We start from the raw sequence: 14,935 nt of genomic DNA on the forward strand, positions 1-14,935 counted from the left end.
ATCTTCGACCCAACTCTCTCGTTTGAATCACACATTAAGAGTGTTACTAAAACGGCCTTCTTTCATCTCCGTAATATCGCTAAAATTCGTTCTATTTTATCCACTATTTTATTCATGCGTTTGTTACGTCTCGTCTCGACTACTGTAACGTATTATTTTCGGGTCTCCCTATGTCTAGCATTAAAAGATTACAATTGGTACAAAATGCGGCTGCTAGACTTTTGACAAGAACAAGAAAGTTTGATCATATTACGCCTATACTGGCTCACCTGCACTGGCTTCCTGTGCACTTAAGATGTGACTTTAAGGTTTTACTACTTACGTATAAAATACTACACGGTCTAGCTCCATCCTATCTTGTCGATTGTATTGTACCATATGTCCCGGCAAGAAATCTGTGTTCAAAGAACTCTGGCTTATTAGTGATTCCCAGAGCCCAAAAAAAGTCTGCGGGCTATAGAGCGTTTTCTATTCGGGCTCCAGTACTATGGAATGCCCTCCCGGTAACAATTAGAGATGCTACCTCAGTAGAAGCATTTAAGTCCCATCTTAAAACTCATTTGTATACTCTAGCCTTTAAATAGACCCCCCTTTTAGACCAGTTGATCTGCCGTTTCTTTTCTTTTCTCCTCTGCTCCCCTTGTGGAGGGGGAGACACACAGGTCCGGTGGCCATGGATGAAGTGCTGGCTGTCCAGAGTCGGGACCTGGGGTGGACCGCTCGCCTGTGCATCGGCTGGGAACATCTCTGCGCTGCTGACCCGTCTTCGCTCGGAATGGTGTCCTGCTGGCCCCACTATGGACTGGACTCTTACTATTATGTTGGATCCACTATGGACTGGACTCTCACAATATTATGTCAGACCCACTCGACATCCATTGCATTCGGTCTCCCCTAGAGGGGGGGGGGGGGGGGGGGGGGGGGGGGGTGTTACCCACATATGCGGTCCTCTCCAAGGTTTCTCATAGTCATTCACATCGACGTCCCACTGGGGTGAGTTTTCCTTGCCCTTATGTGGGCTTTGTACCGAGGATGTCGTTGTGGCTTGTGCAGCCCTTTGAGACACTTGTGATTTAGGGCTATATAAATAAACATTGATTGATTGATTGATGAATAGGCTTATTTACTTGATTGTGGGAATTTTGTTTCCTCAGGATGTATTATTACATCGGGACACATGCACACACACACATTCTATTTGTGACGATTTGATGAATAATGCAACACGCTTTGTTAATATAGTGCAGTTTTTGGTTCAGAAGACTGTGGTACCTCAGTTTTCATACGCCTTGGTTTTAGTACAATTACGTTTTAGGTAAAAATATTCAATAAAAATAGGTATATGTCTACGTTTTAGTACAATTAAACACATTGATGGCTCAATCTTTGTGCCTCTTATTCAGAACAAAAACCCTTGTGTTAGATCATACTTATTTCATTCAGAGCATGTTTTTAACCTTACTACTTTGGATTGGACAAAAGGGTAGGTTTTTTTTTATTACACTGATCAGGCTGAACCAAAGACTGGCTCTAGGAACTTTATAGTCGCTAAAGAAGATACTCTTTTATTGCTATTTCTGTTCTTGTTTAAGCTTCACATGGACAGATAAGACTAATCAAGGGGCAAGTACTGAGAGCAGTGGTTGATAACAGAGGCAAAATGCATTAAATAAATAAAAACGGTTCACCAATACGTTCTGAGGTAATGTTATGAACACAGTAGTGCGCTTTAAATCACACATTAAGTTTAAGCTTAAATAAAAAAATACCACATCACTCTGCAGAAATAAACAACATCTGCCTTTCTTTGTTGCCCTCCCACACTTCATTGTCACCAAATAGGTACCCGTGGGAGGGAAGACCACCTGGTAACCATGGTTACTGTGATTGAGTGCCCCATGTGAAAACATCCAAACCTTTTAATGCATCCAAACATCTTTTGTATGGTAAAGACACAACAGGGTTGTTAATATACGACAAACGATAATCAGCTCTTGCTTTTACAAGACAGAATGATTATCACTTTCCAAGATACCACATCATTAACGTCTGTAATGCGATTCAGAGATGTGGATGTTGCATGTGGTACAACATAATAGTTTGTGGCTACACACAAGAGAATAGGAGAGGAGCGGAAAAGATGTGATTACATTTACATTATTGACGTTATAGAATACGTCCAGGGAGGCAGGAGGATTGAAGGCAGGGTTTGTGCTATTTGAGAAGGGGAGAGAAAAAAAAATCAATCATTTTAATCTCTGTGAATTCCTGAGGTGAGCGAAATGAGAAATGACAAAACGAAGTGAAAGGGCGAGTGAAAGAGACCCCTCTTGAATAGAACTGCAGCACTGTGTTTAATACCAACTTTGACACACTGGTGTCATCACGACGACAAAAAGAGCAGACCTTGATAAGTATGAACCTTGCATCAGACACATGAGATGGGAGGTAAAACGTGGCATTTCTGCCCCATTCAGGAATATGCTGGAGAGGGCAGAGCTCCCCCCAAGGCAATAAAAAAAAGCTACTGTGTTTGGAAAAAAACAGCCCCTCCTCGGCACATGACACTCACTGCCGCATTAACTGCAAAGTCCTCTCATACAGAAGCTATTATGTGTGGACAGAATATGTATGTTATATGTATACTGTATATACAGTACAGGCCAACAGTATGGACACACCTTCTCATTTCAATGCGTTTTCTTTATTTTCATGACTATTTACATTGTAGATTGTCACTGAAGGCATCAAAACTATGACACCTGTGAAGTGAAAACCGTTTCAGGTGACTACCTCTTGAAGCTCATCGAGAGAATGCCAAAAGTGTGCAAAGCAGTAAACAGAGCAAAGAGTGGCTATTTTGAAGAAACTAGATTATAAAACATGTTTTCAGTTATTCCACCTTTTTTTGTTTAGTACATGAGTCCACATTCATAGTTTTGATGCCTTCAGTGACAATCTACAGTCCTGAAAATAAAGAAAACCCATTGAATGAGAAGGTGTGTCCAAACTTTTGGCCTGTACTGTATGTTCATGCATTGTTGGATTAGATTAATCTACATTAATTACACTTTGGAATTTTGATCGTTATCATTCACAGTATAGTTAGTCGCATGATTTAAACTAACTTTAAAAAAGATCCCAAAATGACTTTACTATAGGAATATCATACACAAATATGTTTAAAGATATTTAAATAAATATGTACATTTTAAATATTTGCGACCAAGCTCACCAGTCGGAAACTCCTCACTCGTCTTTACACTGAATGGATCACTGACCGTATTACAACCCTTAATCTTTAACGTAACCATTGGTAGTTAAAGTAAAGAAGAATGTGTGCTTGTTACGCCTTAAAGGCCTACTGAAACCCACTACTACCGACCACGCAGTCTGATAGTTTATATATCAATGATGAAATCTTAACATTGCAACACATGCCAATACGGGTTAGTTTACAAAAGTGCAATTTTAAATTTCGCGCGACATATCCTGCTGAAAACGTCTCGGTATGATGACGTCAGCGCGTGACGTTGCGGATTGTAGAGGACATTTTGAGACAGCATGGTGGCCAGCTATTAAGTCGTCGGTTTCATCGCAAAATTCCACAGTATTCTGGACATATGTGTTGGTGAATCTTTTGCAATTTGTTCAATGAACAATGGAGACAGCAAAGAAGAAAGCTGTAGGAGGGAAGCGGTGTATTGCGGCCGACTTCAGCAACACAAACACAGCCAGTGTTTCATTGTTTACATTCCCGAAAGATGACAGTCAATCTTTACCATTGGCCTGTGGAGAACTGGGACAACAGAGACTCTTACCAGGAGGACTTTGAGTTGGATACGCAGACACGGTACCGTGAGTACGCTTCCAAACATTTGATCGCTTGCCCGTACGTGCGTGCCGCTATGTGTATGTCACGTATGTAACTTTGGGGACTTTGGGGAAATATATGTGCTGTATGAACTTTGGGGAGGTGAACGGTACTTTGGGCTGTGGTGTTGTGCAGGTGTTTGAGTTGTATTGGCGGGTTATATGGACGGGAGGGGGCAGGTGTTTGTTATGCAGGATTAATCCGTAGCATATTAAATATAAGCCTTGTTGTGTTGTGGCTAATAGAGTATATATATGTCTTGTGTTTATTTACTGTTTTAGTCATTCCCAGCTGAATATCAGGTCCCACCCGCCTCTCACAGCATCTTCCCTATCTGAATCGCTCCCACTGCCCTCTAGTCCTTCACTCTCACTTACCTCATCCATGAATCTTTCATCCTCACTCAAATTAATGGGGAAATCGTCGCTTTCTCGGTCCGAATCGCTCTCGCTGCTGGTGGCCATGATTGTAAACAATGTGCAGATGTGAGGAGCTCCACAACCTGTGACGTCACGCTACTCGTCTGCTACTTCCGGTAGAGGCAAGGCTTTTTTATCAGCGACCAAAAGTTGCGAACTTTATCGTCGATGTTCTCTACTAAATCCTTTCAGCAAAAATATGGCAATATCGCGAAATGATCAAGTATGACACATAAAATGGACCTGATATCCTTGTTTAAATAAGAAAATCGCATTTCAGTAGGCCTTTAAATTAGCTCATATTTGATATATTTTGAAAATGTTTATTTTAGGAGTTAGTTTTCTACGTTTTCCTCATAAAATATGACCATTTTCTTGTAAAATTACTTTATTCACATCGAGTTTTACCTTAACTTAAGTATACCCCAATTTGAGATAAGAGCTGTATTCAAGCTAATTGTTATGCTTTAAGTTGCAAGCAAAAATTGAAGTTAAAGGCATCACCGTCATTAGTTAGCGGTGCAAATGTCACAGTGAACCCTGTAGGATCCGACTAAATAATCTGGTTTTACTAGTGTCTGGTCTTACTTATACTTTAGCTCATAGCTAAAGATTGGCATAACTTTGTGTGACAGTGTGAAGCAACTCTGCTAGTCTGTACCTTAATGAAGCAGAATGAGTCTAATGTCAGCCAAGAAGGGTAAAGTACTATCTAAACAGCAGCTATTTTTTCAGTGGAAATATAGACAAGCTGCTGACGGTGTGCATAAGTGAGAAGCAGCTGGAAGAAGATTCCATAGAAATCTCCTTTCCAAGGCAAATATGCTGTACATTATTATCACATTAATTCATAAAACTACCGTAGTTGTTTGTAGTACATTCTATTTTAATGTTTTTATGCAATATGTATTATCTGAAAGTTAGTTTTTCCTTTTGACAGGCATGTTACATGTTGAAATAGTGTTGTTGTTGTTGTTGTTGGCAATGGGGAAAATGAATTTCAGTTCATTTCAATGGGAGACGTTGATTTGAGATACCAGTGTTTTGATTTAAAAGCTCTGTAAAATTCAGCACAATAATTCTACTCGTAGTTTACAAACTCTGGTTTTCCCTTAATATAATTAAATGTGGCCCGCCGCCACAACATTTTTATTACCGCCACACCTTGAAAATAAGGTTGTTTTTTTTGTACTTAAAAACAAATTAAAGTAATATAATATATTGTAACCCCATCTGATAAAGTTTGACGCTATTTTTAACTTTTATTACCAATCTTATGATAACAAACAACAGCACAATTTCAACCGGTTTTACCTCCCATAAACAGGCTTTCGTCTCCTTGAGTCTTCGCTACCCCGCCGGACACACAACACTTGCTCATTCTGCGCTTATCACCTTTCAGGCACGGACGGTGTGTTTGTGAACATGGGAAAAACTGACATCAAATCCAAACCTCACAAACACAAAACATCAACAGTAGCTGGTCGTTACAGTATGAATTGATATATATAGCCTATTATTTGCGCACTAATGACAAGTGATGTACCGAAAACTTGACCACCGAAAAAAAGACATGTATCACCAAAAACCGCGCTACCGAAACTGGATGTAAACAAAACGCATGCCATTGTCTGGAGCGTTGTCAGCATGTCTGCGATGTGGACGTGATTTTTATATATATTGCAAATGTACAAATATTAAGAGGTCAGTGGCAGCTTTTAAAAAGAGAAAGTCCAACTAGAGCAACAGCGCAAACCAAGTCTGAAGTCTTTTAGCCTTTTTAGTCAGAGACATCAAGGGATAGTAGTAGACTCTAAAGAAGAGTACATTTTATAATAACACCAGAAGAAGATGCTAGATTTATTGCTAGTTGTTTTTAGTTAAAAAAAAAAAGTAATTAAAAGTCTGTAAACACTTAAATTTCAACAAAGTACTTTGTACAAAAAGCAGCAAAAATTGAGAATATGGCAAAACGATAAAAAAAATATGTTAATACAAATTAATAAAAACAGGTTTGTTTTAAATGTATGTATACATTGTTTTAGCCTTTTTAAGGTAAATCATATCATTATAGCAAATAATGCAAATTACTCGATGGCGTCATTGTGACCACGCCCATAACCACGCCCACACCGCCACAGGTATCTTGGCAGTTTAGGGGAATCCCTGAAACTACTATACTTGAATATGTACCAAAACCCAGCCTTAATTGTTTGCCATGTTTCATGTATTCATCCATTTACCTGACTGCCTATTCTTTCTATGGCCAGAAAGTACCGTATTTTTCAGACTTACGGCACACTTAATATCCTTTCATTTTCTCAAAACTTGACAGTGCGCCTTATACCCCGGTGCGCCTAATGTAAGGAATAATGTTGGTTGTGCATACCGACCTCAAAGCTATTTTATTTGGTACATGGTGAAATGATAAGTGTGACCAGTTAGATGGCAGTCACACATAAGAGATACGTGTAGACTGCAATATGACTCGAGTAAACAACACCAAAATGTTATATGTTCCATTGAAAATATAGAACATTACACACGGCGCTCAAAATTATATCAAAATGTTTTAGTACGACTTTGGTAAGCTATGAAGCCGCACCGCTTGATGGATTGTACTGTGCTTCAAAATACGAGTATTATTATGGTGTGTGTATAAGGTAAGACATATTATGTGGCGTTTTGTTTCGCAACATTTTGCAAAAGCAACTTTTCTTACCTTCTGGTACTTGCTGATCTGTATTTGGGATCTGCATTAGTCCTGAAAATTTGTACGTGTCCGCCTTTGTAGTCGGTGCCAACACCGTCGTCGATAAGCTTCTTCTTTTTCTCTATCTTATGGTTATGGGACATTCATCCTCCGCTGTTGCCATTTCTAATATAAAGTAGTGTAAAGTTCTTACTTATATCTGTCAGTAAACTCACCATGAAAGTGTTAAAACATACCGGTGTAATGAGTTGAAATTATTCACCCAAGGAACTTTAGTTATTAGAGAGTTTCTGGCCGGACGGTTTTTCACAGGACAGGTTGTTGCACTAGTGAGCTACGGATGAGGAGATGCTACTCCGTTATTGATTTAAGTAGTCTGAATGAAATAAAACAGTTAGCACCATCTTTTGACACTTTTTCCACTCCCTTCCTTGCACGCTACACCGCTACAACAAAGATGACGGAGAAAAGACGCTGCCGAAGGTGAGCCACGTAATTAAGACGGCGCATCCTGAAGCGACTGTCAGAAAGCGGCTTGAAGATGATCTGTAAAACATAATCTATGCAACATTTTGACCAAAGAACCACCATTACATGTTATGTAGACCACAAGGAAGTGTTTTCAATTTAGAAAAAAAATAAAATAATATGACCCCTTTAATGCACCCTATAATCCGGTGCGCCTTTTGTATGAACATAGACCTGACTAGATCCGCTCATTGGCATTGCGCCTTATAATCCGGTGCGCCCTATGGTCCGGAAAATACGGTAAGCCCGAGCCTTCTCCAGCCTTCTACATCCTGGACTGGTCACCGGCCAAAAGGAATTGTCATCGTAATTATTTCCACTTATGTTGCACATGCAATAAACTTGATTATCTGCAGGAGATATCATCCACATTTGATATGTTTTAAAGTCCCAACACAAATGACTCTGAGATGTCACACAATTTTAAAATGATGACATTGCTAATATTTCCAACCAAATTTTAGAAAAACAGATATAAGCATCTACTTATCGACAATTTAAATAATATGTGCATTATGAGAAATTGCTTTAAGGCTCCTCAAGAACACATTACTTAATTTTCATCGTGAAAGTAGTGTTTGTTAAAAGCCATTCATGCCTGTGACTCACCATTGTCCTCACCAGATGCCTCGCAGCCGTCTTCATCGTCACAAGCGTCACCGCTCCCAGTGTCTGTTTCTGCACTGCCGCCCTCCTCTTCATCACCCTTACTTCTGGCTTTGTTTCCCCAGCCAAGTTCCGCTAAAAGTTCCTAATTGGAACACACACATAGGCACATTACAAAAATACTTTTGGATTATCATATTAGCTGAATTGGTTGTATATATCAGGGGTTCTTAACATTTAAGACCTTGGTGACCAACTTTTCCACTACAGAGGCCCCACCTGAAATATTAGTACTGAATTATTTATCTTTACAGTCACTTACAGTATTTACTAAATTTACAGTTTAGTAGAATAAATCTGGTCAAATTATAAAAAAAGCATGTGTTAATCACTTATTATTAAGGCTAAGTTCAGACTGTCTACAAAAATAAATACTAATCTAATATACTGCAAAAAAATAGACTCATAAAAACTGTTGAACAATTAATTGATATACAATCACACATGGCTAAAAAAACAACTAAATTAAAAACACATAATAATAATAAATATGTTTATTAAATAAACTGTCAATACAATTGAAGTGCAATGGAAAATACACCACATTAGTCATAATTTTTGCGCTTAAGCAACGTCACTATGACTTTAGCGCCAGACTTCTTCTGTTTGTTTTATATTGTCATTATTGCCACAAGTGATGGGTAAGTGTATTGCAACTGAGTACCGCTTCAGCCCATACGGACAACAGCCGAGAAACAGATATTGTTGGCGGCCCTCTAGGTGGCGCTTGCCCTATGGTTAGGAAACACTGGTAACAACAACAGCTCGACTAAAGTTATACTTTATACTCTTTTTGATAGTGAAAATGGTAACGTACTGCATCCGTAGGCAAGATGCAACAGAAGAAGAAGACATGTGGCCCGCTCATACTGTGACACGGACACTCAGATGCAAGGTCATTTTATGACAGCATGTCCGAGGGAATTGGAGACAAACTAGAGTGTGCGTGATGATTCATCAACGTGTCATCGGGCTGCAAATGAGGGTCGCAAAGGGACAGAAATACACCAGTGCAATTTTTTTTGGGGGGGGGGGGGGGGGTTAACCATTTTATAGAGCCTCAGGACCGCAGACACCGTTAAAATAAAATAAACAAAACCACACCATAAGGCTTTTTACTGATCATGTTAAACTCTTATAATTTTTTTTAAAATATGTTTTATTATTTTCTTATTTTATTTATTTCTATTGTATTTATTTGTATTAGTCTACTATTATTATTTTTAATGGTATAGTGTTATAATAATAATATATGATGGGTTGTGGTTAGCGCCTTGCATGGCAGCATCCACCATCTGTGTGTGAATGTGTGTGTCAATGGGTGAATGTGTTGTGTAATTTAAAACACTTAGGGTATCATTCCAGGTTTAGTAAAGCGCTACTTAAATACAGACCATTTAGCATTTACCATTACTTTTCTTTTCTTTTTACATATATTTTTATCATATATTTCATACAATTTTTTAGACAGCGTTAATTTTAGTTACTGTCAAGTGTGGATGTCTCAAAGGTTTCTCAATCCTCTGTGCCTTTTGTTTCGTTATTGCCAAAAGTGCCGTATGTGTGTGAGTTTTCTGCAGTTTTTTCTTTTTTTGTGTGAAGCACTGTTTGCCACTTGCCTGTGTATAATGCTTGATAATGAAATATAAATTGGATCATGTACTGTCACCAGTAGACAAGCAAAACTAAAAATACACATTCTATTTTTGCATGTTTTTTTTCTCCTTTGCGTCATGTTGCAAAATAATCCACCGTGGGGCCAAAGAAAGCTGCCAGCCAGCACTTTGATAAAGAAAAAAATAAAATAAAGAACAAATTTGAGTGTATGAAGGTGGCGTATGCATGGCAGATCTCACCAGAATGTACTCCGACCTGCTCCTTACCAACAAAAAGCTTTTTAATAATGTAATTTTATGGATGCAAAATAAACCAATGAAAAGTTGCGGTTGATAAAGAAGGTGAGAAACGCTACAGAATTTAAGACATAACTCGTAAATGAGTACAAAGGTTCTCGCCTATCTTCCTTTCTTTCCGATTATGGCTGTCTTTGCCAACAAAAGTGTTAAATAAAAGATAAACGTGATGCTAAATGTTCATGTATGGGTAATTAGCAGCGGTTATCTGCATTTCTGTATTAAAACGTTTTTTTTTCATATTTTTGGGAGTTTGGAAGAGATTCATTGGATTGATTTTACAGGGAAAATTCCTTCGGTTTTCGTGTCATTCGCTCTTTGACAGACCGTTTACAACAGATTACTAATGAAAGCCAAGGTACCAATGTACTGTGAAATGGGTGGAACTCAGTATCTTCTCAGTCCCCTCCAGGATTTTGTGGGGGTTTTTTTTGTTGAATTGAAAATGCCTAAATTTGTGCCAACTTTTTCATAAAGTTGCGGAAAAAATTACAATGTTCCGGAGCTTGTTTTTTTTAAATAACATTGAATCAACTTTGATTTTATAAATTTATTGTCAATGTTTTTAGTGTTTCTTGGAACTTTCAAAAAACACAGGAATCGGGAAAACAAATGTTTTGATATTTTACTTTTTATATGCCACACAAATTTAAAATAAGACACATACTGAGAGCTCATTGTCAAATTACTCCACTGTTTTAATTCATTCCAAATAGGAATGTATATCGTTAGGATTTTATCGATACCGATACAAATATCCATCCATCCATCCATTTTCTACTGCTTGTCCCTATAACATTTAAAATATTAGTAATACAATAATAAATGATAAAGTAAAATAGTATTAATGTATGGTATTCATGTTATGAATACCATACATTAATGCACGGGCTAGTGTGTCTGCCTCACAATACGAAAGTCCTGGGTTCGATCCTGCGCTCGGGATCTTTCTGTGTGGAGTTTGCGTGTTCTCCCCATGACTGCGTGGGTTCCCTCCGGGTACTCCGGCTTCCTCCTACCTCCAAAGACATGCACCTGAGGATAGGTTGATTGGCAACACTGAATTGGCCCTAGTGTGTAAATGTGAGTGTGAATGTTGTCTGTCTATCTGTGTTGGCCCTGCGATGAGGTGACGACTTGTCCAGGGTGTACCCCGCCTTCCGCCTGAATGCAGCTGAGATAGCGGTAGAAAATGGATGGATGGATTCATGTTCATACACAGACATTTAACTTGATGTCTCAGATCAAATACATAATATAAACCAATACAATCAATTAGCATGTTAGGTGGGTGTGCATTTTGTATCAATAGGAATTGTATTTCGTGTTTATGTTGCATATGGACCTATTTGAGTGGCGGACTGGAAGCCAGTGTTGACAGCAATCGACATATGTGTATTATATAAATAAAAGTACCCAGTGATTATTTAACATGTTCACTATATTGAGTGGATTAATATTGGCCTATGGATAACTGGATTGTTTAGAGGACAGTCAGGTTGATGAAGCGCGGTGGAGTCGCAGTCGTGAGTGGCGTTCATTTCAAACTGACTCTATCTCTTATTAGCCTGCGTGACTTTGGGTTCTCTGAGAAAATATTGTTGTGTTCCTAACTTTTGTGTGGTGTTGCTTCCTCATTTGTGATTATTCCAAGCTGATTATTCCAAGCTAATTATCATCTAACCGTGCGTAGTACCGGCACTTTAACTGAACGTGACAGCGTATCACAATTCCCAAGGTCAGCTGGATAATAAAAATACCGATCTAGAATCTTAACGGTGTTCTTGGACCGACCCAATTGGGAACCAGTACCAAAAAATACCAGTACAGGGTATACATTCCTGATTAGAACTAATAACAGTAATAATTTATAATAGTTATTGAAAGAAACTGTTCGCAGTCTGCTCTGTTGTCTACAAATTGCAGACGTTCTCCGTGTATGTTTTACGCTTGAAAAGTGTTAGTCCATCTTAAACATCAACACATTTCCTCCCACACGTTAAAAGCATTTGCGATCGATATCAATATTTTTTGTTGGTAAATGAGAGACATCTGTGTTATGTAAAAGCTGCCTCTTTGCTCGGTCAACATTGAAAAAAAAAAATCAGTTCTTAATTACTTTTTAAATAAAGGTTAAGTAAGACTAAACATACATGTAGACTAGAAAATACATTTTTACATCCTACATTACCCAGAAGGCTTAGCGGCACACTGTAGACAGGAACAGGAAGTAGGTCTAACCAGACACGTCACAGCAACATCACGTGACAATCTCTGAGGACCGCTACAGTTGTAGCAGAAAATGTCAGGTACAGAAATAAACACACAGATTTGGCTATAAGAATAATAAATTGCATAATTATTTGAAGACCTAATGACCCTAAGTGGACTACTTGGGAGGACGACAATTGCGCCGTTTGAGCAATTAGGAGTTACATGCAGCTGCTCCTGCTTTGTCTATGTAAGAAACAAACATACATTTTGAATTTGGATTTATCCATGCAGACTGGACATCAATGCAGACTGGACATCCATGCAGACTGGACACTGGCCGAGAGTTAGTGGGGTGCCGTCGGCTATCTTGGTTACTTTGTTGGGTCTGCTCCTGTCTCTGGCCATGCTTCTCCCACCCCAGCAGACGATGGCGTGGAACACCACAGAAGGCCACCACAGTGTATATATTTTTTTGTTTTTTTTGTTTGTTTGTTCTTTTGTTGTTGTTTTACTTTTGTAGCTGTATGTAGAAATGGCTGGTTGCATCAGCTCTGCTCTTTTAATGTCTTTAATGTCTTTCCTATTCTGTCTCCCTGTAATGTTTGTCTGCTCTTGAATGAGATTGTGCTGAAAATCTTAATTTCCCCTCGAGGATTAACAAAGTATTTCTGATTCTGATTCTGTTTTTGATTGGACAGTTGATGTGTGAGTTTGAACGCCGCTCAGAGACAAATTTAATTGGTGAACATTTAGAACCTTTATTTAACCAGATAAGAAACCCATTGAGATCAAGATCTCTTTCACAAGGGTGACCTGTCCAAGAGGTCAACAGCACATGTCACAGAGCAGTTTCAAAAAATAATACGTTAAGACATACATTTTAAAATACATAAAAGAACTGTAAAACAACAAAGATTTACACCTTTTAAAAACACAGGCACTGTGCAAACGTCTCTTGCTGTCTGTCCCTCAGGACAGAACGGAAGGCTCCAAATAGAAGTAGTTCTGTAAGTTTCAGTTTTGTCAGCAATGTATTCCATGCCATAGGAGCAGCAATGCCAAAATCTTTTTTGCCAAATTCAGTCCGTACATGAGGAACAGTTAAAACATACAAATTGTTAGAACGTAATGCGTAAGAGCTGCTTTTTCTTTGAAACAAAGTACACAAGTATGGCGGTATTAAACCTAAAAGAGCCTTATAAATGATAGTCAGCAAATGTGTGTATCTGCGTGCACTCAATGAAGATAAGTCTGACTTCATATACAGTTGACAGTGGTGGGTGAGACTACGACAGCCAGTAACAAGTCTTAGTGCTGAATGAAAAACAGTGTCCAAGGACTGGAAGCATTTAGATGAAGCACTAAAATAAAGCATGTCTCCATAATCAATTACAGGCAAGATAGTTGCTGTCAACAATTTTTTTCTGACTTTAAGTGAGAAGCAGTTTTTATTTCTAAAAAAGAAACCAAGCTTTACCCTAAGCTTAGAGACCAAGTTGTTAATATGGGCTTTAAATGAAAGCTCCTGATCAAGAGTAAAACCCAAGTACTTGTAATTTAAGACCTGCTCTATAGGGTTTCCATTTGATGTTACGATATTTGGAATATTTTCCAGTAGCACCCTTGAATGAGAGAAAACCATTACCTTGCTTTTATCTGTATTTAAAACCAATTTAAGATCAAATAAGTGAGCCTGGATGACATCAAAAGCATCTTGTAAAAACTCAAAAGCATGAGTGATGGAGGTTGAACAGCAATAAATAATGGTGTCGTCTGCATAAAAATGGTACATTGCATTTGACAAATTGTTGCAAAGATTATTTAAGTAGATAGAAAATAAAATGGGCCCCAGCACTGAGCCTTGTGGAACTCCTTTGGTAATGCCCAGCAATGAAGAGGTGGTCCCAGCCACCTGTACACGTTGTGTTCTGCTGGACAGTAGTCTGTGAACGAAGCAGCTGCATTTTTAGATAATCCAACGTGATGAAGGGCTTGAATTAACAGACTGTGGTCTACTGTGTCATATACTTTTGACAAATCAATAAATAGGGCGACACAATATTTCTTGCCGTCTACAGCCTCGATTAAATCATTGAGGACCTTAAGAGCAGCTGTAATAGTGCTATGCTGTTTTCTAAAACCAGATTGAAATGGAGATAAAATATTGTTTGATTCTAAAAAATCCTCTAGCTGGTTACTGATGATCTTCTCAAACAATTTTGCTAAAATGCATAATTTAGAAATTGGTCTGTAATTATTTATATTTGTGGGTTCACCCCCTTTTAGCAGGGGAAGAACAAAGGCCGATTTCCAGATTTTTGGAATGCTTTTATTTGTTAGACTTAGGTTAAAAATATGCGAGAGAGGCTCAGCAACAAAATCAGCAGCCAATTTTAAGAAAAAGGGTTAAATTTGGTCAGGTCCTGCTGCTTTAGTTGTGTCCAGGCTCTTTAGTGCACTGTTTACCTCAGATACTGATACAGGTGTGAACTCAAAAGTGCAGGTGCTGCGTCTATTTACAGCCTGTGGTGTATTTGGTATATTGACATTAGTTAAACCAACATTTGACAATTGAGGATTCAATGACTCAAACAAGGATCCAGCAGAA

At 38.4% G+C, this 14,935-nt stretch overlaps 1 protein-coding gene across 3 annotated transcripts in view; it reads right to left on the reverse strand.

The window, feature by feature from the left end:
• Positions 1 to 14,935, reverse strand: part of LOC133616415 (glypican-5-like) — a 129,319-nt gene that overhangs the window by 17,388 nt on the left and 96,996 nt on the right. For all 3 annotated transcript variants that reach the window (XM_061975618.2, XM_061975619.2, XM_061975617.2), the window contains one exon: positions 8,144 to 8,285. In XM_061975618.2, coding sequence (XP_061831602.1) covers positions 8,144 to 8,285 — 142 coding nt within the window. The remainder of the gene's footprint in view (positions 1 to 8,143; positions 8,286 to 14,935) is intronic.

This window comes from Nerophis lumbriciformis, linkage group LG14 (assembly GCF_033978685.3).
Source record: "Nerophis lumbriciformis linkage group LG14, RoL_Nlum_v2.1, whole genome shotgun sequence".
Classification (NCBI taxonomy): domain Eukaryota; kingdom Metazoa; phylum Chordata; class Actinopteri; order Syngnathiformes; family Syngnathidae; genus Nerophis; species Nerophis lumbriciformis.